Consider the following 26844-nt stretch of genomic DNA (forward strand, 5'->3'; position numbering starts at 1 on the left):
GCAGGTGCTCTAGAATTATACTTTACAGCCCTCAACATAACCTCGGAGCAGATCCAAATGCACTAGTGGTCAAGGCCTCTATGTCCTCCAGAGACCCTCCCCATGAGTATAAGAAATTAGTCAACAGGGTTTTATTTTTCAAGCAATAAATCCTTTATTAGAAAGGAAAGGATGGGTACCCATCGGCTTTCACTAACGATTCAGGTTCCATCCCTGAGTATCAGTGATTATATTTACAGTGCTTTACAGTATTTTGTTTCCAGATACTGGAATATAAATAAGAGAAGCAATTAAATCTAAGAATTCAAACATCACGTTTTTACAGATCAGAAAGATTTCTGAATATCAAGCAACCATTCCAAATATACAGCAATACAAAAGAACAGTAAATACTGTCCAGATAAATATATACAATACAAATAACCCAGTATGGGTCACCGTTAGAGCATAACATGACTGACACCTGCTGCTCTAAGTGCTACACACTTGACGGGATAATTTTTAGGCCTTTCATTCCCTCCTTTACTCTGAAATCAGGAAGGAAGACGGATTCACACAACTATAAGTTGTTAGAGGACGAATAAAAGGGTTAGAAAGACGATGCCTTTTATGTTAAAAGAAGACGTTAAGAAAATGTTAAGAAGCTCTTCCATGACTCAGTGGTAGACACATCATCCATTGTGGAACTGAGCCATCCAGACCAGGAAACTCCCAGGTTTGATCTCTAATCTGTGCTGAGTGAGCTGATCTCAGCCAGGAGGAGGCATGCTACAAGTAATCTCAATGACCTCAGATTAAGGTGGAGAAAGGTAGTCAGGGTTTCCAATTCTGATCTCTAGCCAGTGACCAAGTAGTATAAGTACATGGACATAAAATGAAGATAGGATGGAGATCAGCTGTGATACCTCCCCAAGGTCAAATAGCCCAGTCAATTTAGCCGGTGGTACATATAATGCAGCCCAGTGGATACATGAAGTCCACCTGATCCTCACATCAGCAGCCTTTCAGATTTCAGGTGGGGGGGGGGGTTAAAAAGGAAAACATTGAGTTTTTTTTATTTAAAAATGTTAAAATGATGTCAACATATTTTACAAGAAATGTCTCAAAAATATCTTTTCTTAAACTAGGCTTTTGAAATCTTCCTGAACTGTCAATCGAGGCAAAATACTCCTTGGGAATTTGTAAATAAGTGGCCTTATTACAAAACTTTTTTAAAAACATTCAAATAAGTCAAAAGGTATAGAAGTGGACTTCGGTTTGTAACACTGTTTGGAAATGAAGTGAGATTTTCAAATGTCAGTTTGAAATACCAAAAATTACAATCAATAGAATGAATCAAACAGTATTTTTCATCAGCTGGTCTTCCATTAACTATTAGTGCAGCACATTTTCCAAATTAATCCCAGAAGTGTCTCAAGAGTAGCCAGCTTCTTTCTGTGCCATTAATAACCATAGGATTTTAACTGGAGGAAAAGTGCTTTCGCATACAGACAGGCCTCAGTAATAATGAGGCTGTGTCTAAGAGCCTCCAGCAGCCAGCCTTGAACACAAGCTTTTCTAGTGATATTCACAATACGTTGAGCACAGATGTAAAAGGAAAGGAATCCTTTCAGGAAATCTCAATTACCTTTAATCCCATTTGGCGTCTCGAATGGTGTTGAGGCACTAATAATTTTCCAAACTTAAGAAGTTGGAAATTATTCTACATTCTTCAAACATGTTCAGTCCTATTTTTTTTTAGTTGAAATTGAACCTTTGAAACATTACATAGCATCTGTATTTATGGTTCAACACAGAGCAGCTTTCGTCTACTGACTTTCTCCTAATGCATGATCTAAATGTCAAAAAGAAAAGCAGTGAGTGTTTAAAGCTGGCTCGAGGAGTCATTTACATTCTAAAAGATTCGCCGATACATCAGCAACATTTTCAATTTCACACTTGGGGAAAAATAATTACACGACACACACAATCACTCATCCTTTGTGATGTCTGTTTGCCTTCTGCCACTTCCTGTTCTGCTCGGATTCAAAGCATGGCTCTGTTCCATACAAGACTGCGAACAGGAGGGAGACTATCATTACATCCAGGCCGCACAGCAGCCTTACGACCCAGCAATGTGCATTAATGCAGCTACACAAGAGCTTCACAGCCAGACATACAGTGGTCCCCACATCCCCTTCAGATACCGGGGGTTACATGGGACGAGGTTAGAGGTTAATAAGTAACATTGCGGGGACACCATGGGGTATCAGGATACAGGAGACAATGAATTGAGCGAAACCTAGAGAGAACAAAAAAGAGATTAGTTGTATAGAAGATAAAAACTTCCTGTAGCTCAAAGTAAAATTACCTGTATAGATTCATAGAAAGGTTACATCACGGAAGGAAGCTATTCAGCCCATCGAGTCCGTGCCTGCAAGGACAGTCCAGCTAGTCCCACTCCCCCGCCCTATCCCTGCAAATTTTTTCCTTTCAAGTACTTATCCAGTTCCCTTTTGAAAGCCACGATTGAATCTGCCTCCACCACCCCCTCGGGCAGTGCATTCCAGATCATAACCACTCGCTGCATAAAAAAGTCTTTCCTCATGTCGCCTTTGGTTCTTTTGCCAATCACCTTAAATTTATGTCCTCTGGTTCTTGACCCTTCCGCCAATGGGAACAGTTTCTCTGATTTTGAATACCTCTCAAATCTCCTCTCAACCTTCTCTGTTCCAAGGAGAACAAACCCTGCTTCTCCAGTCTATCCACATAACTGAAGTCCCTCATCCCTGGAATCATTCTAGTAAATCTTTTCTGCACCCTCTCTAAAGCCTTCACATCTTTCCTAAAGTGAGGTGCCCAGAACTGGATACAATATTCCAGCTGTGGTTGAACCAGTGTTTTATAAAGGTTCATCATGATTTCCTTGTTTTTGTACTCTATGCCTCTATTTATAAAGCCCAGGATCCTGTATGCTTTTTTAACCACTTTCTCAACCTGCCCTGCCACTTTCAACAATTTGTGCACATATACCCCCAGATCTCCCTGTTCCTGTACCCCTTTTAGAACTGTGCCCTCTAGTTAATGTTGTCTCTCCTCATTCTTCCTACCGAAATGTATCACTTTGTATTTTTCGGTGTTAAATTTCATCTGCCACGTGTCCGTCCATTTCACCGCCTCTTGAAGTCTATCACTATCCTCCTCACTGTTCATTACACTTTCAAGTTTTGTGTCATCTGCAAATTTTGAAATTGTGCCCTGTACTCCCAAGTCCAAGTCATTAATATATATCAAGAAAAGCAGTGGTCCTGGTACTGACCTCTGGGAAACACCACTGTACACCTCCCTCCAGTCCGAAAAACAACCATTCACCACTATTCTCTGCTTCGTTACTTAGCCAATTGTAGCCAATGTATTAGAATTATTTCCACTTTACGTTAGTCACTGGTATTTACTGAAGATCTAGTACAATGCTGAGTTTTGTAAGATGTGGAGTAAGGTTTGTAGTTGACTCTTGTTCATTTATCCCCTTGTGCTGCTGTAAGAACCTATCACTGATTTTAAAGAATGAGTTGTGGACACAATTTACTGTCGCACCAGAGTTATCACGATCAATTGCACACTCAGCAAAACTAGCCAAAGTTCTTATCACAGCACTAGTATTTGGTTTCTTCTCTTACTTATTTTTTTGGCTCGTGACCACTGGGCAGGGCGTTTCCCAAAATTCTGGTACAGTTGTGACTTGTGTTGCAAAATAATTGTAGATTAATGGTATCCTGGAATAATTTTGTTGAACTCACTATGTGCAGCCCACTCCACTAAAGGGTTACTCCAGTGTCAATGTCTGGCCAGATTCACCCCTGCCCCCAACCAACTTCAATGGAAGTCTGTTCTGTTAAATACATCACTTTCCGTTCTATCGCCTCTCCTAATTGTAAACAAGGCTTTTAAAAATGTGCAGTTGTATCATGTTAATCGCAGGTATTGTCCACTAGATATTATGTTTTGGAAATAAACTATTTAAAAAGATAAATTTTGAAATCTCAGTCATATCAAATTAACATTACACGGTATAAATTTCAATTGTACAGAATAGCAGATGACAATCCACTAATTTTCCATTTATTATAGACTGTCCAGTGAAAATAACTTTTTAAAAAATTATAGTATACGTGTTTAAAGGATCCCCTTCTTTAGGTATTCAGATCATTTTCTAAATGGAAGCCAGGCAACCAATCATTCCTGTTCTTGAGCTGGATGCTCCACGTTTCCTCTTCATCAATCTCTAAGTGAGTTACATAAGTTGTGTTGCAGCACACGGATGCCCTGCCTACTCCAAGCTGTTTCAAAGGGAACTACATTCAACTAAGTCACCTCATAATTGCTAGGTGTTGTTACTTGGGGGCGAATTACCTTTACATGACCCCACATCAGGGGAGTTCTGACAAGTCCACTTCATGGCTAGGAACCTCACCCATTGGGAACACTGAAATCAGAGATTGGGTGTGTACTGCCCACAATATTCTGATCATTTATTTTAAAAGCTGGAAAATCATGGGCAGTGCAAAGTTTTCAATATGTGCTTCTGGCTAGCGAGCCTTTCCACCAGGAATACTGACGCATAAAACTTCCCCCATCACTTCCTGCACTGCCACTGACCAGCATTATCAAAGCACAAAACATAGCAAGAAAAGATGATTGGGACACTAAAATAATTAGATAAAAGTAGACATATCTCTTTATATATAAGATTACAGGGCAATTTAATACTATTATTCAGTAGTGCTACAGTGGGGTAATTGTAAATAGAAAACAACATTTTTCAGAATTGGTTTCTGCATGCAGCACATTCTATATTTCTATGAAGCAGAAACAAGCTGTGAAGAGGTGACAGGAGTAGACTGTACAAATTTGAACAAACAGGCTCACTCAGACTCTCAACTTTGCTCTGCTGGATTAATGTATTGTGAAAGAATTTCACACTTACCGAGATGGATCCTCCTCAATGGAGAAGCCTCCCTTCAGATTAATGGCATTCCTTTTATTTTCAAATGTGCCATAGCTCAACGTAACCTGGAATACAGACCGGTACAATTAAAGTACCTGTTATTTCTCCTTGAGGAATGGGCATGTTCCATTACATACTGTTAGGCTAGTTCTGGAGCGGGCTGCTTACCTGGTTGGGAATATCAGTTCTCATTACTTGCTGCAGGTTCTCCAAGTGTGAATGGAACAGGTTACTCCGAATCAACTTCACCCCCAGAACGGCCTCGATGATGTAACCAATGGTGCAATCGTCAGGCAGACGGATTTTCTCTGCAGTGTTCATGAAGTGACCGCCACTGTGGAAAAAGGAAGAAAGCAGAAATTGGACACTGCGCTCTGTTAAGGCAGCATGCCCAAGCAGCAGGTTCAAAGAAAAGGGTTTTGAATTTAAATAATATCTAACAAAGCCACTAAAATTAGATTAGGCCTTACAGCTTTTTCTGACCAGACTGAAAACCAAAATGTGTAATAGCTACAGTTAAAATCTTTCTTTTGAACTTTCAAAATATATACAAGCTGTATTACACCAAGCATGAAGCCGATTTCTCATTTGCCAGGTTGTGTATTCAATTTGTTTTAAAAAAAAGGGAAACTTATTTAATATGCAAAATGCTCCCAGTCAAAAAAAGGTCAATCTTAACTACAATGTCATGTAAATTCCCAAATCTCAAATATCTGCAAGCTGTAGCCACCTAGCTAGCTGGTATCACTACACCTACCTGGCCCATGGACTCATCTTCAGTGCTAGTCCTCGGCTGATGCAGAATCCAGCTCCACCAGTTGCAAACCAGAAATGCACTGGACGCTGCAAGAAAAGTAACAAGGAAACATCACTCACTGCATTAAAAAAAGCGCCATCCTCTTCAGTTCCCTCTCTGCCCAGTCACCTGCAGGAAGCACAGTGGCAACTGGCACACAGTACAGAAAGTAGGAAATGACCCAGTATGCCAACCCCCTTCCCCAAAGACTTATGTTTACGTGTTAGCTGTGGCTCAGTGGTAGTATTCCTGCCTCTGAGTTAGGCGGTCATGGGTTCAAGTCCCACTCCAGAGACTTGAGCACAAAATCTAGGCTGATATTCAACTGTAGTACTGAGGAAGTGCTGTGTTTCAGATGAGACATTAAACCAAGGCCCCCTCTGCCCTCACAGGTGAAAGTAAAAGATCCCATGGCACTATTTTGAAGAAGAGCATGGGAGTTCTGCCCAATACCCTGGTCCATATTTATCAATCAATCAACAAAATTAAAAAACAGATTATATGGTCATTATCTTATTGCTGTTTGTGGGACCATGTGCAAAAGATGGCTGCCACATTTCCTACATTACAAAAGTGACTACACTTCAAAAGTACATCATTGGCTGTAAAGTGCTTTGGGACATCCTCAGGTTGTGAAAGGTGCTATAGAAAAAAGTGCTTCTTTTAAAAAGTTAAATTTATATCCTTGCTCTGCTCGGAAACCCCAGCAAATAAGTTAAATCACCATTTGTGCCACAATAAAGCTTCACTGTGCATTTGAAATATTAAAGCAGCTGACAATCGACCTCCTCCGTTGTTTATTTTATTAATGTCCGCACACCTACCACTTTATTATCACTGATCCTTTCAGTGGCCTCGATGGGTCGATCCAGGCTTGGTTTCCCAATGTAGATGTCCTGAGTGTGCGGGTACTGTGCCAGCAGCTTCACCAGGGTGCGGGTGTTCACATAATTATCATCATCAACGTGGCAAAACCATCTGAAATGTGAAACCATAACATCAGTTCATGGCACAAAAGATTAAAGATGAAGATGAAAAAGCACTGACTCGTCAGACAAGCCCTGTGGTCTGCACGTGTTCTCATCCCTCGTCCTGTGAACTGGCAATAGAACTAGAACCAAACTGTCCTGCCATGAGACCACAATTTTTGTTCAGAAAGGATTAAATTTGCAGAAGTTAGATGAAATTGTTCTAATCAATGTTACACCTCATGATTTTCTAGAAAGCGACCTCAATAAACTCAACTGGCTTCCTCAAATTGCTCAGTGGGTAAATGAGTCTTTTGGTGTAATACTGAGCTGTACTGAACAGGATGATCCCAAGCTCAATGCTTAGTCAGTGCTGGCTTAATAGAGGTACAACTGGCATCAGGATCCCAGATGTTGACAGGGAAAAAAAAAAGTCAGGGCTCCTGCTCCTGATTGTTGATTCCTGCTAGAAAGTAAGTGAAGTGAGGGCAGGATCCATCTGAGCTGTGATGCCCTCACAGTTGAATATCCTGCTAACACACTGCCTAGGCTTACATAAGATGAATGGGCACACAGGTTGACCACATTCATAGAAATATATTCCAGCACGTCACCACATTCTACTGAAGGGGGAGAGGAGCAACGTTAACATTAAAAGAAAACATTTACATAAAGCACATTTCCACCAGACTACAGGCGCTGTCTTGTGGCTCCCCACAAGTCAGTGATGTCTTAGTTCCGAAACATCAAGTTATTTCCAGAGTTATGAGGTTTTACGATGGCTGAGCTTGGTTCGATTGGGCTCAGATTCATTCCATTCTACATCACAAAACTGTCTCGAATGTAACCAGCATTTAACAGTCAAATTTTGTCTGTAGTTGTTTTTCTTGATTTCTTTCCTTTCCTTCCCCCCCCCCCCCCCCCAACTCCTTTGCTGAAGGTACCTAGCCAGTGGCCATTCTTCACATAACTCGACAGCAGAGGGCCCTATATCACAGTCCAAACTGGTTCTCACTTGAGTGCCATATATTTGCATAATGGAGTCTGTGTACAATAATCAGAAGTGAAAACCCTGGCTGACTATTTTCCACCTTCCCTTTGCACAGCTGTGCTGAAGCCACTTTAGCATTCCAACTGTTCCTCCAACTTGAGATCAGCTTAGGGGATTAAACTAGGGCCATCTGATCTGTATGGCTTAGTACATGTAGATAATGCCTTAATTCACTAAACCAGCGGAGGAGCTATTGCTCAGTTTTACAAGTGACTTTCTCCCCCTTGCTACTTACTTTTTTCCTGATTCAATAAACTTGTCGTATTCCACTGCCATCTTGCAGGAAAGAGCTTGTCGACTGTGAGCAGCTGAGCAGTTAGTGTTGACCATGTGGCCTGCTATTGGGAAAGAGAACACATTAGCATCAATATACTCAGCGAACACAGGCAAAAACTACAGGACAATGCAAACCAACACCATAAATCTGCATTAAGTTCATAGTCAATGACAAATTCAGGAATCAGCATTCAGAATCAATAATCCCACTGGAAACAATGAGAATTTGGCTCATCAAACAGCATTGGAAAATGTAGTGATATTTTGGGATTGTCTCACTCATAATAGGGTGAAAACTCCAGTCACCAATTAAGTTCTTTCTCCCCTCTCCCCACCCCCATTTAAAGGATTTCCCAGATCTGCACAAACTGACCCGGGGTTAGCGGGCTTAAAAGTATTTAAGCTGTAGCTTTTGGTAACTACACAATTGAATTTGCAGACAGCTGCAGCCGTGCAGTAAGGGAGTGGGTCAGGACTCACTGGCTCCTTCCACTGAATCACTTAAATGCTCCTTCTCAGTCTAGAGTCAGGTTAGCCATTATCGCCATGGCAACAAGCCTTTTTCTTCTCAATCGATTTTATTCAAGGGCATCCCATGCAACAGGTGGCGGATAGTGGGAACGATTTAGTTGAATAGGGACCAAGCACTAGTGGTTATGAAACATTGACAACTATCAATTACGGTCACATTTCGAACCTCAAATTGCAGGGACTTCAAGAGTTGGTGGAGCTCAGATAGTGGCTTGTTTACTGAAAGTCGCTCATCTTACTCAAATCAACTCATGCACTTCGGCTGTAATAGTAGCATCCTATCAAACAAGAGATCATACAAGAATCCAGGCTGCTCTACATGACCACAGTCTTATTTCTGGAACTAACCATCAATATATTTCCTACAATTTAACAACACTCTACAAGAGTATGCACAGTACTTGAAGGGTGGGTTCATTTACATAGGTAAAATCACCTACCCCACACCCTCTTTCGCTTTGTAGTCTCAGAAAATTAAAGATTACTCCCAACAGCAGAAAGATTTATAAACAGTCACCCAGGCCTTCTTTGCTAATTGATCTCAGTTAACAGATGGCACTCTATAATGATGTGGGTTTAATCATTACTGGACCCATTAGGTTGAGAGACAAGGGTTACTGCCAGATGTAGGGACAGGTGTACAACAAGGATCTTGTGCGACCCCATAATCAGTTCCCATGGCTTACCTGTCTTTTTCTTTAGCTCCTCATCTTCTCCATCAGTGAAGATGTACGTCTGTAAAACAAAAGGAATAGTAAACGTCAAACCTATTTACCAAGAGCCTGGCTATTTCTAGGTGCCTTTATTGCCATGGCTCAGTGTTATTGGAAGAGATGAGGAAATGGATAATTGAGGATTTGTCTGGGTATTTTCTTTATCCCTTGCCTATTTAGTGGTTAGGATTGCATGTTCATTAGGGGATTCTATAAAAATGAGCATCAGTAACATCTTACTTACACAAAAGTATAGAAATCCAAACGCCATTGTTCAGAGTGGACTCTTTTTCCCAAGGAATACCTGTGCAAAGGGATTCAAAGTTTTGCTATCTGACTCCCCCTTCCCCCGAAGACAAGAATATACTAAGTCCACCTGCTCTGTTGTCCCTCCCCTCTGCCAGCCTTCACTTTTATTCTCAGACCATCCAGCACCAGCAAAGCTCTGATTAATGCAAAGTTTATTCCAAACTGCTGCTTAAACAAGCCAAACAAGCTCAAAATGTGAAAGGGGTGGGGTGGGGGGGGCAATGAGACGCAAACCTCCCCACAAAGATCTGTTGTGTTGCTTTCTGTGTTTTGCCAGTCTCTCCATAGCAACCTGTTCAGAGCTCCGCAGCATCCCAGCCCCACAACTAACGGAAGACAAAGAGGAGAGGTGACCCTTGGGCTCCTTTAACATAAGGGCCATTGTAACATAGCCTGTCACCAAGAAGCACAGCCATTCAGCAAGGAATATCCTTACAGCCAGTGCTTAAAAGTGCCAGCACGTTAACCATCGAACAAACTGCAAGTCATAAACGAGCAGTCCATTCAAGATTTTTTTTTTAAAAAGCCCAACAGTTTTGTTTATTCAAGAAGAAACCGAACAAGCTTCAAGAACATAAAAGGCTGAGATATTATAAGATAAAGTGTGTGCGACTCGAGCACTGCGATAATTCGACTTTGATGTCAGTTATTTTTTTTCCCTCCTCGGCTACTTTTCTTTTTTAAAAAAAAAGAAAGCTGTTTACTTTAGCTGTGGGTGGGGTGACACCTGGCAGTACAACACCTCAGGCATCTCCGCACTGGCATGGGCTTTGAACCACTCAGCTGCTCACTTTACCCGTCAGACCAGGCATGTTTACACAGTTAACACCAGGCCTGTTTATACAATGACATGGCCGCTGGAACCACTTAGGCTCAACTGCAGGTAATTGAGTAACTTTTACGTGGATTTGAGCTGCAGCCAAGGTGCATTCTCGCCCACCTGGTCATGAGCCACTTACTTGCCTGTTTGAACAGCTAATTTCAGGCAGCTGCCGAGGAGCTCAAGGCAGCTGCCATTGTGTTTGCACTTATGGGGGAGGGTAGAAGAGGAGACAAGGTAGGATGGCTAAGGATTCAGCTCCCAAAAAAACAAATACTTAAGGGGGAAAGAACGCACGCACTGCAGAACCAGCTGTCGAGTTCAGGGCACAGAACTGACACGGAAAAAAAAACAGCATAACTTCTGCTCCACTGCTGCACAAGTCCCTGTGTATTCAAGGCATGCTGCTACCCACCCGCACTAAACTCCCCTCACAATAGCGAGGATTCCGGGCTTGAATTAAGTCCACCAGCAAGGAAACTAAAAACGTGTTTTAACCGATTAGCATACAGCTGAGCAATTTAATCAAAAGAAGGGGAGGAAGCTAGAACTTTAGTTAAAGAGACTCTTTCTGGCCACCTGCTAGTTCCATTACCAGCTTCATGTGAAACATTTTATTTTTGGTTAATAACTTGGCAAGAGTAATTGTGCCATTCCACCGCTTTATTTAATGGAATTCAGGACTAACTTTATTTAACAATTTATGAAATCAATACCCATTCCATTCCCCACTGAAGTGCACCTTTTGGGTTAATGTGGGTCCTTATATTACTAACCTCTAAATAGAAATAACACTGGTTTCTTGCTGATTTTATCCAAACTAAAGGCTGCAGGGGAAATTTGTCACAGGTAATAAAAATCCAGAAGAATCCATTCTTAACTGGGAATGTTTAAAAGGGATAGTCTTGTACAAATATTTTGAGACTGTTGGATAATTTATTTTTAAATGGGATTGTGCAAATACACCTGGTCTCTGTCGACCAATGGCAGTCACATGGCACCTGTCACTGTTTGCTTTTGCATGACTTAAATTCAACAATTTTCTTTCCAACTTTCCCCTTTGAATGTTCTCACTTCTCCCCAGAATGTGGTAGCTCATGGTTAATAGGTACCAGCAGTTCTATGATAACTGGCACAAATGGCCATTCCTCATGTGCAAGCCAAAATTGTGGCATGTTAGCAAGCTATTTGACCATGAAGGGCATCATCACTGTGCCCACACCTATTCTCCCAGCAGCCTAGCTGATTATTGCACATTGAAGCTGCAGGACCCAGCATTAGAAAGATATTAGAGATATGTGGAATGTCAGAGGCTAGTGTCATCCAACTGTGACTTGGTAAGCTTGGATCTTTAGGAATACTGGGACCCAAAATGAGGCTAACTATGAAGCCTGAGCATTTTGCAATAAATGTTAATACAGTGCTCCCCAATGGCTTAGTGTGGGACTAATTCGTACAGATCAAAATTGGCCCAGGTTCAATCCCCAGACTATGCTGATGTTAACTGATCTCAGTTGGGGTGACATGGGGGGTGGTGAACTGCAACTGGCCTCCATGCTCTTGAAGCAGGAAGGGGGGAAATCAGTTACTCCCTAATTACTATCGAGTGGCTGCTGCTGGAAGTTGCACATGTATGTAGGGACATCAGATGAGGGTATGATCAGGCTGCGATGCACCCCACAGTAAACTAGCCAGCCTAGGCTCACATGAAGAACTTCAACTTGGGTCAGGTATCGGATGGTTACAGGTTACATGGGTATGGTAGCATAGTGGTTATGTTACTGGACTAGTAATCCAGAGGCCTGGACTAATAATCCGGAGTCATGAGTTCAAATCCCGCCACGGCAGCTGGGGAATTTCAATTCAATTAATTAAAATCTGGAATTTAAAAAAAACTAGTATCAGTAATGGTAGCCATGAAACTACTGGACTGTCGTAAAAACCCATCTGGTTCACTAATGTCCTTAAGGGAACGAAACCTACCGTCCTTACCCGGTCTGGCCTATGTGTGACTCCAGACACAGCAATGTGGTTGATTCAGAATTGCCCTCTGAAATGGCCGAGCAAGCCACTCAATTGTAAAATCTCGCTAAAAAAAACTAAAACCTGACAGACCACCCGGCATCAGACACGACAAAGGCTCAATCAACCCTGCAAAGTCCTCCTCACTAATATCTGGGAACTTGTGCCAAAATTGGGAGAGCTGTCCCACAGACTAGTCAAGCAACAACCTGACACAGCCATACTCTCAGAATCATACCTTTCAGCCAATGTCCCCGACTCGTCCATCACCATCCCTGGGTATGTCAGCAGGACAGACCCACCAGAGGTGGCGGTACAGTGATATACAGTCAGGAGGGAGTGGCCTTGGGAGTCCTCAACATTAACTCTGAACCCCATGAAATCTCATGGCATCAGGCCAAACATGGGCAAGGAAACCTCCTGCTGATTACCACCTACCGTCCTCCCTCAGCTGATGAATCAGTCCTCCTCCATGTTGAACACCACTTGGAAGAAGCACTGAGGGTAGCAAGGGCACAGAATGTACTCCGGGTGGGGGACTTCAATGTCCATCACCAAGAGTGGCTCGGTAGCACCACCACTGACCGAGCTGGCCGAGTCCTGAAGGACATAGCTGCTAGACTGGGCCTGCGGCAGGTGGTGAGCGAACCAACACAAGGGAAAAACCGGCTTGACCTCGTCCTCACCAATCTACCTGTCACAGATGCATCTATCCATGACAGTATTGGTAGGAGTGACCACCGCACAGTCCTCGTGGAGATGAAGTCCCGTCTTCGCACTGAGGACAACATCCAACGTGTTGTGTGGCACTATCACCGTGCTAAATGGGATAGATTCAGAACAGATCTCGCAGCTCAGAACTGGGCATCCATGAGGCACTGTGGGCCATCAGCAGAATTGTATTAGAGCACAATCTGTAACCTCATGGCCTGGCATATTCCTCACTCTACCATTACCAACAAGCCAGGGAATCAACCCTGGTTCAATGAGGAACATGAAGAGCATGCCATGAGCAGCATCCGGTGTACCTAAAAATGAGGTGCCAACCTGATGAAGCTACAACTCAGGACTACATGCATGCTAAACAGCGGAAGCAACATGCTATAGACAGAGCTAAGCGATTCCACAACCAATGATCAGATCAAAGCTCTGCAGTCCTGCCACATCCAGTCGTGAATGGTGGTAGACAATTAAACAACTAACGAGAGGAGGAGGCTCTGTAAACATCCCCATATCCTCAATGATGGCGGAGTCCAGTACGTAAGTGCAAAAGACAAGGCTGAAGCGTTTGCAACCATCTTCAGTCAGAAGTGCCGAGTGGATGATCTATCTCGGCCTCCTCCCGATATCCCCACCATCACAGAAGCCAGTCTTCAGACAATTCGATTCACTCCACGCGATATCAAGAAACGGCTGAGTGCACTGGATACAGCAAAGGCTATGGGCCCTGACAACATCCCAGCTGTAGTGCTGAAGACTTGTGCTCCAGAACTAGCCGCACCTCTAGCCAAACTGTTCCAGTACAGCTACAACACTGGCATCTACCAGACAATGTGGAAAATTGCCCAGGTATGTCCTGTCCACAAAAAGCAGGACAAATCCAATCCGGCCAATTACCGCCCCATCAGTCTACTCTAAATCATCTGCAAAGTGATGGAAGGTGTCGTCGACAGTGCTATCAAGCGGCACTTACTCACCAATAACCTGCTCACGATGCTCAGTTTGGGTTCCACCAGGACCACTCGGCTCCAGACCTCATTACAATCTTGGTCCAAACATGGACAAAAGAGCTGAATTCCAGAGATGAGGTGAGAGTGACTGCCCTTGACATCAAGGCAGCATTTGACCGAGTGTGGCACCAAGGAGCCCCAGTAAAATTGAAGTCAATGGGCATCAGGGGGAAAACTCTCCAGTGGCTGGAGTCATACCTAGCACAAAGGAAGATGGTAGTGGTTGTTGGAGGCCAATCATCTCAGCCCCAGGACATTGCTGCAGGAGTTCCTCAGGGCAGTGTCCTCGGCCCAACCATCTTCAGCTGCTTCATCAATGACCTTCACTCCAGCCTAAGGTCAGAAATGGGGATGTTCACTGGTGTTCAGTTCCATTCGCAACCCCTCAGATAATGAAGCAGTTCGAGCCCGCATACAGCAAGGCCTGGACAACATCCAGGCTTGGGCTGACAAGTGGCAAGTAACATTCACACCAGACAAGTGCCAGGCAATGACCATCTCCAACAAGAGAGAATCGAACCACCTCCCCTTAACATTCAACGGCATTACCATCGCCGAATCCCCCACAATCAACATCCTGGGGGTCACCATTGACCAGAAACTTAACTGGACCAGCCACATAAATACTGTGGCTACAAGGAGGTCAGAGGCTGGGTATTCTGCAGTGAGTGATTCACCTCCTGACTCCCCAAAGCCTTTCCACCACCTACAAGGCACAAGTCAGGAGTGTGATGGAATACTCTCCACTTGCCTGGATGAGTGCAGCTCCAACAACACTCAAGAAGCACGACACCATCCAGGACAACACAGCCCGCTTGATTGGCACCCCATCCACCACCCTAAACATTCACTCCCTTCACCACCGGCGCACTGTGGCTGCAGTGTGTACCATCCACAGGATGCACTGCAGCAACTCGCCAAGGCTTCTTCGACAGCACCTCCCAAACCCGCGACCTCTACAACGTCCACATCCCATGAACGAATAAAAGTGTTTTCATGGATCTATATCTCTGCAAGGATTAGCACTTTGAGGGGGAGGAGAACATTAATTTGGAAACTCTAAAAACAGGCGCTCATTAGCCTAATCGAAACGTTACAATGTATCCAAATTACAATAATCCAAAACCCAGAGCTGCAGACTGTACAGGATTTGATGGTCATATAGAAAATTCAAGACTTGGATTTAATTAACATTTAAAAACATAGGGAAAGACAGTTGCTTTAAAATCAACTTTGAGGGTTTGGGACATCAGTAAAAGACAACCCATCTGCATTTTTTGACAAGAAAAACATTTTTGCCGACTGGGAAACATATTACAAGGAAGGAACAAAATATAGAAAGCGAATAGCATCCAGTCTCAAATCAAAAACAACTCAGTTGTTTTATTAGACTTCATGCATATGTTTAGAGCTGGAGACTGTTGTCACCAGTAGACTCCTGCTCCACTCTTTCCCCACAGCAATGTGGAAGAGAATGAATGCAGCTGGCTCCACGACCAAACTCTCAAACGCAGGAAAGAGCACATGACCCTTCTGAATCTGCACTGCGGAAACCAGCAGCCGGCCGGACTGTCTCTGCCTCCAAAAGGACGCTAGGCAGGAAAGGCAAGGGCGGCAGTGTCAGCCCTTTACAGCCTGTATCTGAGCCCTGTAGTTATCACTTCTCGCACTCCTACCAGTCTTCCTGCCTGTGCTTCACAAGTACTCTGAGCACCTCCGGCACCAAGCCAGGAAACTCGCTTAAAATAACAGCCTGAGAGATGAATTCATTTTGTTTTTTCCATCGTTGCTTCTCTTTCTATTCTTCTTGCCCTTACAAGTTTAGCTCAGTTCGATGCTATGTGCTCTAGCCTGACCTCTACTGAAGCACTCATTCCAAAAGAATTGTTAACACTCAAGCTAATCTACCTTAATTAGCTCAACTATAGATGAGTGCAGGGGCTTTGCATTAAATATGCTGCTCATGCATGCTCTTGTTCTCACTGCAGGCCTCGATCATTCACATGGGGTTCTCAACAAAACAGAATGACTATACATGCGTGTACTTTGAATATGAGTCAGCTACAATACATCCCTAGTGTTAAGTAATTCAACCATCAATTAAACAAAACAATAACATTTTATACAATGCAAAGGGAATTAACTAATTCATATTCAGTTTAACCTGTGTGGACCACACTTCCTGTGAACTATTGTCACACTACATCCTTTGTCTGAGTCACTGGCATAATAATTACCCTCACTTTAAAATATGTGGTGCATATTGCTTCTTTTCTCTTGCAAGCTACAAGGTTTCTGGAGACTAGCACACCTCCACCAACCCAACTCCTTCAGAAGAATGGAACTTTTTATCTAGCACAAATCTATTTACAAGATACCTTGCATTGAACCAAACACTCATTGTTTTCTGGCCCCATTGTTGCCCTGTGCTCTATTCTTCTCTTTCAACTGGGAATTGCTCATTGTTTGCCCTCGGCATTCATTCCACAACTAACACAGGAAGGTACGCTAGAGGAACAGTGAACAATGAAATCAGCCAGATCCAAGAAAAAGGCAGGAAGTCATTTTCTGTGGATAAGCTCAATTGGACAAGGCTGAGAAGGAAGCTTGGTAACTTTAAATAAAGGTTCTATTTGAAACATTATTTTAAATTGACACCACTGGCCAGAATTAATGCATCAATATTTGAAGCAGTTTTTAAAATCGTAATTTTGACTGGGCTAAAATCCCAATTTTCAGACTACACCTTTAATTTTTGCTTATCGTGATAGATTGGTGCTGTTGCATGAAATAAATCAAGAGCAGAACCGATGGCAGTTAAATGGCCCACCATAAAACATCAAGCCCAGCAGACTACTTATATAATTCCAACAGCCAGACATTGTTTGGCATGTGCTGAAAATCTATTAAAGAGTGATCCAATAGCCTTTGTGTCATGAGCTCCGGACTATGAGCTCGGATTCAGACAGTCAGGGAGCTACAGTCCCAGTCTGGACTGAGTCGATGTACGAAACTTGCCCATCGGGATAATGGCAGTGCCACCTATCGCGGGACGGGCCGAAATCCAACAAAATGCTGCAGTGAATACGGAGCAAGATGGTCAACACGTCACCCAATTACCATCCCAGCACAGGCTGAAGAATCTCAGATACAAAAGAAACAAAATTAGACGGGTTTCATTTTAAATAAGTGATTTATAGAATAAAATCTTATGATTTCTAAAGCCTGAGCTGCTTGTATAGTGCTAGTATGTCAAAAAATTGTCAGCACATCATAAACCATTGAAATATATTTGAATATTAAAAAAAGAGGCCAATTGTTACCCCTTTTTATCACTGCACTGTGTGGCCTTTAGACTGTTCCTATTGTTGGTTAATATATTTTAACATGTCTCCAAGTCCCTGAGAATTTGAAACTTTTTTTAAAAATTATGTTACATGCACCATTGGCTGCTTTCACTTAGTGCTTTTCCCAACTTGCTAACACTCCAACATGCCTCAGGGTGGAGAGCGTGCCTGTTGAAAGTTGAGACGATCCCAACCCACTGCAGCACACGCCGGGCCTGGAGCTGAATGCCTCGCCTCTCCTCCCAGTCTGTGACAGGTGAATTGATAGCTCTCGAAGGGAGGCTCCAGATGCTGCCACTCTCACTCAAACAGCAGTTAATATTGCACACGCTTTGCACATTCCAGGCTCCACAAGGTAAACAGTTGAGAAACTGCCTTTTTTTTTAAGGTTGCTCAAAAAGAACCTGCCTGGATTAACCAGTTGGAACGGAGCTAGAACCAGCTCGATCTGGCCCAAGATGCTTCTTGGCTCCCAAAACACCAGATCAGTGTTTATACTGTACACAGTAAACAGAACATAGGGGCGCATCGGGAAACCAGGAAAACTTAGAAAAGAATGTAACTATCAACAGAAAGACCGTTGAGCTGCAGGTTCAAATTAAGTATTTGCTATGAGGCTGGCGGAGTAATAAAAACATTCAAACGTCACAGGTTCTTTTTAAAAACTTCAAGTATATCCACAACTTTTGCAAATACTGAGCACTGCCATGATATGTATGCCTATCGCTGTAACCTCCTCCAGCCCGACAATCCTCCAAGAACTCTGCGTTCCTCCAACTTTGGCCTCTTGTGCATTCCCCATTCCCTTTGCCCTATCATTGGCGGCTGTGCCTTCAGCTGCCTAGGTCCTAAGCTCTGGAATTCCCTCCCTAAACCTGTCCTTCCACACACTCCTCCTTCAAGACCATTCTTAAAACATACCTCTTTGACCATACGTTTAGTCACCTGTCCTAATATCTCTTTCTTTGCCTCGATGTCAATATTTGTCTGATTACACTCGTGTGAAATACCTTGGGACATTTTCGATGTTAAAGGTTCGATATAAATGCAAGTTGGTGCTGTTATGAGTGGCAAGGAACTTGTTAAAATGGTGAGATTGATTGCTACCCAGTGATTAGTGCTGGAAAGTGCACCTGGGTGGGTACTGGGCAAGGACAGCATTAGGCTCATTCATAATGCTCCCCCTTCCCTTCTATGGTCAAATAGCCTTGTCTAGGCTCACACATGAAGAATGACCACTTGGGGAAAGTACTGCAGAGCTGCTGGTGCCCACAAAACTGTGCCAGCATGAACGTACTTCAAGAGAAGGGGGTGGGGTGAATAAATCATTACAAGAAAACCAAATTAATAATACAAGTGAGAGAAAGAGAATCACATCTTCCAGCTTGTGATGGACCACCCCTTATCTAGCCCTTATTATCATATCCACTCCCTTTTCCCTCCCAAATCTTTGTCCTCTGCCATTCCCACCAGCTGTTTCATCCCAGCAATTTAAACCTTTGTCTGTTGGTTTAACTAAAATTATCCACTGCAGTTAGTAAATTCAATGCCAGCACAACCAGTCCCCTTCTGCTATTAAAACTGACCATTGAATTTGCTTGTTGGAGGAGGAGGGGAAACTCTCAGCAAAGGACCATACATTCCCCTCAAGAGATGTGCAGACCACCTCTGGGGGGGACCAGAGAGGGAGGAATTTATTTCCTTTGATGGATAGAGTGAAGGAACACTTGACAGATGCTTTACAGCTAGACTCTAGGGGGGCGGTCCCTTCCAAAACAATCCCCCATCTCACCTCCTGGCACACTATTCCAAAAAACAAACTCAGTTAGTGCAAGTGTTAACTGCTGTGCTTTGTAAAAACAGTTCATTCTTTTAAAAAAAATGTGTGCTTAGCAAAAAATAATCAAAAATCCTTTATCCCCACGTCTTACTAAAAAAAAGGAAAGAAATTGGGTTGCAGTTTTTTTTATATAAAGAATTGGCTAAAAATATCTTGGACCACTGCCTAGTGACTTCCTTTCTGAACCCAATATCACTTTTTAAAAAAAAACTTATATCTGAATAGAAGTCAAAAGAAACAATACAATAGCCACTCAGCTGCTGTAGACAGTGTATAGATGATACACGTGGGACCAACACAGGTGGCAGCTGCGAGAACTTCCAGAATTGCTTAGAGGCTAATGTTGCATTGGAGGTGGATTCTCAACATGCAAGTTTCTCAGTGCTCTGGGATTCACGCTATTTCCATTATGGAGTGGCTTTCAATACTGAAACTTGCTCATGTAGTTGTGCAATTTAAAGGCTTTTTATGTCAGTCAAGTGCAACCAATGTCAAATGCAGAGTTAGGAACAGGAGTAGGCCATTCAGTCCCTCGAGCCTGTTCCGCCATTCAATCAGATCATGGCTGATCTGTACCTCAACTCCATTTACCCACCTTTGTTCCATATCCCTTAATATCTTTACTTAACAAAAATCTATATCTCAGTTTTGAATTTTTCAATTGACCGAGCCTCAACAACTTTTTGAGGGGGCGTTTTAGATTTCCACTCCCCTTTGTGTGAAGAAGTGCTTCCTGACAGCATCTCTGAATGGCCTAGCTCTAATTTTGAAAGTTATGCCCCCTTGTTCTGGTCTCCCCCCTTCATAGAATCACTGAAAGTTACAGCACAGGAGGCAGTCATTCAGCCCATCGGATCCGTGCCATCAGAAGAAATAGTTTCTCTCTCTCTACGTACCCTATCAAATCCTTTAACCTTTTCAATTAGATCACCCTTTAATCTTCTATACTAAAGGGAATATAAGTCAAGTCCATGCAATCTGAATTCATAAATTAACCCTTTTAGCTCCAGTATCTTTCTGGTAAATCTGCACTGCACCCCCTCCAAGGCCAATATATCCTTCCTAAGGTGCAGTGCCCAGAACCAAGCGCAGTGCTCCAGATGGGGTCTAACCAGAGCTTTGTACAGCTGTAGTATAATTTCCACCCTTTTGTACTCTAGTCCCCTTGAGATAAAGGCCTAGCTTTTTCAATTATTTTTGTACCTGCCCACTAGCTTTTAGTGATTTCTGTACTTGGGCCCCTAAATCTCTGCTCCTCCACAGTTCCGAGCTTCTCACCATTCAGAAAATACTCTGATCTCTCTCTCTCGGGTCAAAGCAGATGACCTCACTTTCCCACATTAAACTCCATTTAACACAGTTTGAACAAGACCCCGATGTAGTGGACAGTCTGGTTCAGCCTGAGGGGGTGGAATCAGTGGTGAGGCTGCAGAGTTTGTGGCAGAGGCAGATGATGTTGCCAACATTTAGCTGTTTCTGCTGGACCTTCAAAGTGAAGACTTATTTTTAGAAAATTGTGTTTTTTTTGGCCTTACCAGTTCGCAATACCTAAATTGGATAATAAAGGCAACCAGCAAACTTATTCCACATCGCACAGGCTAATAGGATTTTGCACCATGGCAACATCACATTTATGAATCAGGTACCATTCTGACACTACAGAAATAAATACCTTTTCCAGTATTCATTTTTTGCAATTACATTTTTGGCATTATGAGTGCACTAATGATCAGCACCTTCACTTCACAAGCAGTCTACCCACAGTTTGCAGTGTGATACAATATTTATCAAACTAGTGAAGCAGAACAGATATTTTGCTGCTTGTGTATAGGCCAGGTGCACACTTGATATAAACATCATATGACACTATGTACACAGCCAGTGATGGCTCATATACATCATTAACATTGCTGTATATTACAATGGTCGCAGTTATTCTCAACCAATAACCAGAGAAGACTTGATTCTCAAGACAGACGCACCTTATAAAGGATATGCAGGTAACTAAGTGCATCAGATAGCCATAAAATATTGATATTCTCAATACTCTAATAAAGAGTGTGTAAAGTAATGCAGCTAGAGGGTGACAACCACAGATTTCTTTTATAGCTGTATTACCATAACCCAAATTATCTACAACCGTAGACGTTAAACACACAGGCAATGCTGCACTGGCTGCGAGGAGGAGGAGGAGGTAGCCGTTTACTGTCACTCTCACAGCATCAGTAAGCTGGGAACCCCTTCCCATCGCCTGGCAACCTGACCTCAGCTTCTTTCCTTTCCAAATCCACAGCTTCGTCTTCTATGTTCCCATGGAAAGCCAAGCACAAGAGGCTGGGGCTCCATTCTCTAGTTTCAGAAAAGGGCTTTGTTAGTCTTCAAGGAGACAGCGTGAGAGCTGAACTACGATCACTCAGACTTGGGATACTCGCTGAACAACACAAAGGTACTCGCATCATATAGAACCTACGCTAAAAAAAACTATCACATCACAGTTAAAAGAAAATCCTTTCAAAGGTGATATTTTGTCAAACTAAAGGGCCTTACTTTGCTTAAGTGAAGCTTTTGTTGATTTAGAAGAGTTTAGACATCTTGATGAACATTTAAATAAGTGATATGTTTTGGATCCTATGGGATCAACATTTGTGAACTGGTGTAAGCTTTTGGTCCCCAAACCACTTATTGCCATAGCCATAAATAACAAGCACTGATAATCCCCAGATCACTAGGTGAGACTGGACCCAAACACCCATTGATAATTCAATTTAAATGAGCTTCTGTCGAAGGATTAACCCAAATGCAATGTTCTAATCTGATTACCATCCAGGTGTGAAGCTGCTCTATTCAATTATAATTATTTCAGTATCGACAGAATAGGAACACCAATATAACAGATCTTTCCACCACAGTTAAGTATCTCAGTCAGTCGTATACACCCAAGAGAAAACTTCCGTACTAATGAAGTTTTAAATACATTCTTGTGTTACTGACTTGTAATCCAGAAATTCCTGTAACAAGTCAATTCAGCAGGTATAAAATATTGACAGTTATTAGAGCACCTGGAGTACTGTGAGCAGTTCTGGGCATCGCACCTTCGGAAGGACATATTGGCCTTGGAGGGAGTGCAGCGTAGGTTTACTAGAATGATACCCGGACTTCAAGGGTTAAATTACGAGGAGAGATTACACAAATTGGGGTTGCATTCTCGAGTTTAGAAGGTTAAGGGGTGATCTGATCGAAGTTTAAAAGATATTAAAGGGGAACGGATAGGGTGGATAGAGAGAAACTATTTCTGCTGGTTGGGGATTCTAGGAGTAGGGGGCACAGTCTAAAAATTAGAGCCAGACCTTTCAGGAGCGAGATTAGAAAACATTTCTACACACAAAGGGTGGTAGAAGTTTGGAACTCTCTTCCGCAAATGGCAATTGATACTAGCTCAATTGCTAAATTTAAATCTGAGATAGATAGCTTTTTGGCAACCAAAGGTATCAAGGGATATGGGCCAAAGGCAGGTATATGGAGTTAGATCACAGATCAGCCATGATCTTATCAAATGGTGGAGCAGGCACGAGGGGCTGAATGGCCTACTCCTGTTCCTATGTTCCTATGATTTTCAATAGAATTGCTTAGAGTTTCAAAATCTGCTGGTAAGGTAAAGTCTGTATTACCACCCTCAAATAATTATCTAGCCATGGTAAAGATCTTCCCGTCAACTACATGATTCCTTTTAATTTATTTTTTTTGTCTTTCAAGAAATTTGTTTTAAAGGTTTCTTGTCCCAGTGCTTTCTGAATATATCTGGAATTGAAGGAAACAATTGTCCCACAGCATCTTCCCACGGCATGGAAACTGTTCAAATTCTACCGCCTTTTTTTTGTTGGTACTATCGGACTCAATGCGCGACAGTCAGATCCCAGAATCAGTTTTACAACTGACAAGTGCAGTCAAGTCAAAAAGTGAACACCGTCACTAATCACATTACATGGCCCAATTCTCCAAATTCCCAGGAGGCTGGGACAGGGGGGAACTGGGGGGCAGCAATAGCACAGTACAAGGCTGGGTGTTAGTGCCAGCTAAACATTTTCAGTTTATTCTTGGCATGTATATGTTCTAGTTTTCATTGGTTAAGGATTGTACATAACTACCATTAGCTGGGGAAAATCCAAGCTGAATAAAATCATTCTGGAGAAAGCTTCAGCTTTCCCAAAACCAATATCCTGGTTAGAAACATCACATGGACATCACAAGCTAATGATGTCGAAATTTTGAGATTTTCTCTTAACGGTCACATTCAAGTAATCTTCAACCCTGGACAGTTAAAAGTTCCTGCCCTTATTCTTTGAAATGCTCACATTCTTCTACTTTTTTCTCTATTGTTGTTTTGTTACTGGTATCTGGGAACTTAAGCCCATGCCCTCTGCTCCCAGCCTGATTCTGCATTCAGCTCAGGCCAGTTGTTTAAAGCCTCTGGTTTCTGTTAAACCCTCTATTTAATCAGGTTAGGGCTGACAGAGTGTGGAAGTCCTTGTTTCAGGACTCCAGGGGTCCTGCAAAGACAAATATTGTGCTCTCTCTTCTCTCACCCCATATTAGCAAGAACAAAGAGATGGATTTTCCTTCCTTCCTCAACACCCTGACAGACAACATAATTTATTGATACACCACAACATTAACAGTTAATCTATCAATTTTAAAATAAATTCAGTAGAATACACCAAAACAATGTAAGCATGTGTACATTAATGACCCCAAACTTCAACGTTATTCACTAGCATCATTAATTCCTCCTGAAATAAAAGATGGGGACTGCAAAAGTCAAACAATGCTAACGTTAATATGATATCCAAGGTGTAAATAATGGTTCATATACATTGTTTAAGATAATCTTTTAAAATTGTCTCTAAGATTTGAAAAAACTCCAATTAGTTAAGTGCACTGTTTGGTATAGTATTGAGTCATTTAGATCAGAAAAGTTCAACCTTTGGTCTGTTCTCACTTTGCTGATCTAGCCAGGACTACTGCACCTTTACTTCAGTTTCCCTTGCACTAGACGAGTAGGAGGGAGATGTCAGCCGGAGTTTCTACACTCAAGTCCAAAGACCTCCGCTACAATGTGTGCTCGTGGAGACCTGAATGACCTGGCTGGTACTTCAGGAGTAAGCACTGAGTGAGATACAGGAGAATGTTGAAACTATGGCCCTGTATGAACTGTGGCTGCAATGTGTCCAATCCAAAGGATGCACTGCAGCAACTCGCCAAGACTCCTTCGATAGCACCTCCCAAACCCGCGACCTCTACCACCTAGAAGGACAAGGGCAGCAGGTACATGGGAACAACACCACCTGCACGTTCCCCTCCAAGTCACACACCATCCCAAATTGGAAATATATCGCCGTTCCTTCATCGTCGCTGGGACAAAATCCTGGAACTCCCTAACAGCACTGTGGAGAACCTTCACCACACGGACTGCAGCAGTTCAAGAAAGCGGCTCACCACCACCTTCTTGAGGGCAACTGGGGATGGCAATAAATGCCGGCCTCACCAGCGACGCCCACATCCCATGATCGAATAAAAAAAAAACGAAATACTGCAATTGCTGGAAACCTGAAATAAAAACAGAAAATGCTGGAAACACTCAGCTGGTCAGCCATGTGTGAGCCATTGTCTTCAGGAAACGTAAGGGAGGAGACAATGTATGAAAGTAAAGAAGTGGGAGAGGTACAATAGCCAGTTTACAGGAAACTGTGTGCGCCTGTGCTAGGCTGGCTCCAGGGGCGGGCGGGCAGGTCGCTCAACTCCGGCCCATTAACGAGATGGGGGGTGGGGGGGGGGAGGGGGAGGAGGAGGAGGAGGAGGAGGTGTGTGTGTGTGTGTGTGTGTGTGTGTGTGTGTGTGTGTGTGTGTGTGGGGGGGGGGGAGGGGGGGGGGGAGGGGGGGGGGGGGGGGGGAGGGGGGGGAGGGGGGGGGGGGGGAGGGGGGGGGGGGAGGGGGGGGGGGGGGAGGGGGGAGAAGAGGAGGAGGAGGAGGGGTGTGTGGGGGGGGGGAAAGAGAGGAGGAGGAGGGGGGGGGGGGGAGAAGAGAGGAGGAGGAGGGGGGGGGGGGGAAAGAGAGGAGGAGGAGGGGGGGGGGGAAAGAGAGGAGGAGGAGGGGGGGGGGAAAGAGAGGAGGAGGAGGGTGTGTGGGGGGGGGGGGGAAAGAGAGGAGGAGGAGGGGTGTGTGGGGGGGGGGGGGGAAAGAGGGAGGAGGAGGAGGGGGGGGGGGGGGAGAAAGAGAGGAGGAGGAGGGGGGGGGGGGGAGAAAGAGAGGAGGAGGAGGGGGGGGGGGGGAGAAAGAGAGGAGGAGGAGGGGGGGGGGGAGAAAGAGAGGAGGAGGAGGGGGGGGGGAGAAAGAGAGGAGGAGGAGGGGGGGGGGGGGAGAAAGAGAGGAGGAGGAGGGGGGGGGGGGGAGAAAGAGAGGAGGAGGAGGGGGGGGGGGGGAGAAAGAGAGGAGGAGGAGGGGGGGGGGGGAGAAAGAGAGGAGGAGGAGGGGGGGGGGGAGAAAGAGAGGAGGAGGAGGGGGGGGGGGAGAAAGAGAGGAGGAGGAGGGGGGGGGGGGAGAAAGAGAGGAGGAGGAGGGGGGGGGGGGGAGAAAGAGAGGAGGAGGAGGGGGGGGGGGAGAAAGAGAGGAGGAGGAGGGGGGGGGGGGAGAAAGAGAGGAGGAGGAGGGGGGGGGGGGAGAAAGAGAGGAGGAGGAGGGGGGGGGGGAAAGAGAGGAGGAGGAGGGGGGGGGGGGAAAGAGAGGAGGAGGAGGGGGGGGGGGGGAAAGAGAGGAGGAGGAGGGGGGGGGGGGGAAAGAGAGGAGGAGGAGGGGGGGGGGGGAAAGAGAGGAGGAGGAGGGGGGGGGGGGAAGAGAGGAGGAGGAGGGGGGGGGGGAAGAGAGGAGGAGGAGGGGGGGGGGGGGAAGAGAGGAGGAGGAGGGGGGGGGGGGAAGAGAGGAGGAGGAGGGGGGGGGGGGAAGAGAGGAGGAGGAGGGGGGGGGGAAGAGAGGAGGAGGAGAGGGGGGGGGGGAAGAGAGGAGGAGGAGGGGGGGGGGGAAGAGAGGAGGAGGAGGGGGGGGGGGGAAGAGAGGAGGAGGAGGAGGGGGGGGGGGAAGAGAGGAGGAGGAGGGGGGGGGGGAAGAGAGGAGGAGGAGGGGGGGGGGAAGAGAGGAGGAGGAGGGGGGGGGGGAAGAGAGGAGGAGGAGGGGGGGGGGGGAAGAGAGGAGGAGGAGGGGGGGGGGGGGAAGAGAGGAGGAGGAGGGGGGGGGGGGGGAAGAGAGGAGGAGGAGGGGGGGGGGGAAGAGAGGAGGAGTTGGGGGGGGGGGGAAAGGGAGGAGGTGGGGGGGGGGGAAAGGGAGGAGGTGGGGGGGGGGGAAAGGGAGGAGGGTGGGGGGGGAGGGGGGGGGGGGAAAGGGAGGAGGTGGGGGGGGGGAAAGGA

At 44.6% G+C, this 26844-nt stretch overlaps 1 protein-coding gene across 2 annotated transcripts in view; it reads right to left on the reverse strand.

Moving 5' to 3' along the window:
• Positions 1-129: 129 nt before the first annotated feature.
• LOC137340407 (beta-1,3-N-acetylglucosaminyltransferase lunatic fringe-like) overlaps positions 130-26844 on the reverse strand; it is a 27834-nt gene continuing 1119 nt past the window's right edge. The window contains exons 2-8 of one of the 2 annotated variants that reach the window (XM_068002819.1): positions 9296-9344; positions 8038-8137; positions 6608-6761; positions 5745-5830; positions 5156-5321; positions 4967-5052; positions 130-2281 (exon numbers count right to left, since the gene is read on the reverse strand). In XM_068002819.1, coding sequence (XP_067858920.1) covers positions 2215-2281; positions 4967-5052; positions 5156-5321; positions 5745-5830; positions 6608-6761; positions 8038-8137; positions 9296-9344 — 708 coding nt within the window. In that variant the 3' untranslated portion in view covers positions 130-2214. Of the gene's footprint in view, positions 2282-4966; positions 5053-5155; positions 5322-5744; positions 5831-6607; positions 6762-8037; positions 8141-9295; positions 9345-26844 lie in introns of both variants that reach the window. The other variant, XM_068002818.1, reaches the window with a different exon arrangement.

Source organism: Heptranchias perlo, chromosome 22 (assembly GCF_035084215.1).
Source record: "Heptranchias perlo isolate sHepPer1 chromosome 22, sHepPer1.hap1, whole genome shotgun sequence".
Taxonomy (NCBI): domain Eukaryota; kingdom Metazoa; phylum Chordata; class Chondrichthyes; order Hexanchiformes; family Hexanchidae; genus Heptranchias; species Heptranchias perlo.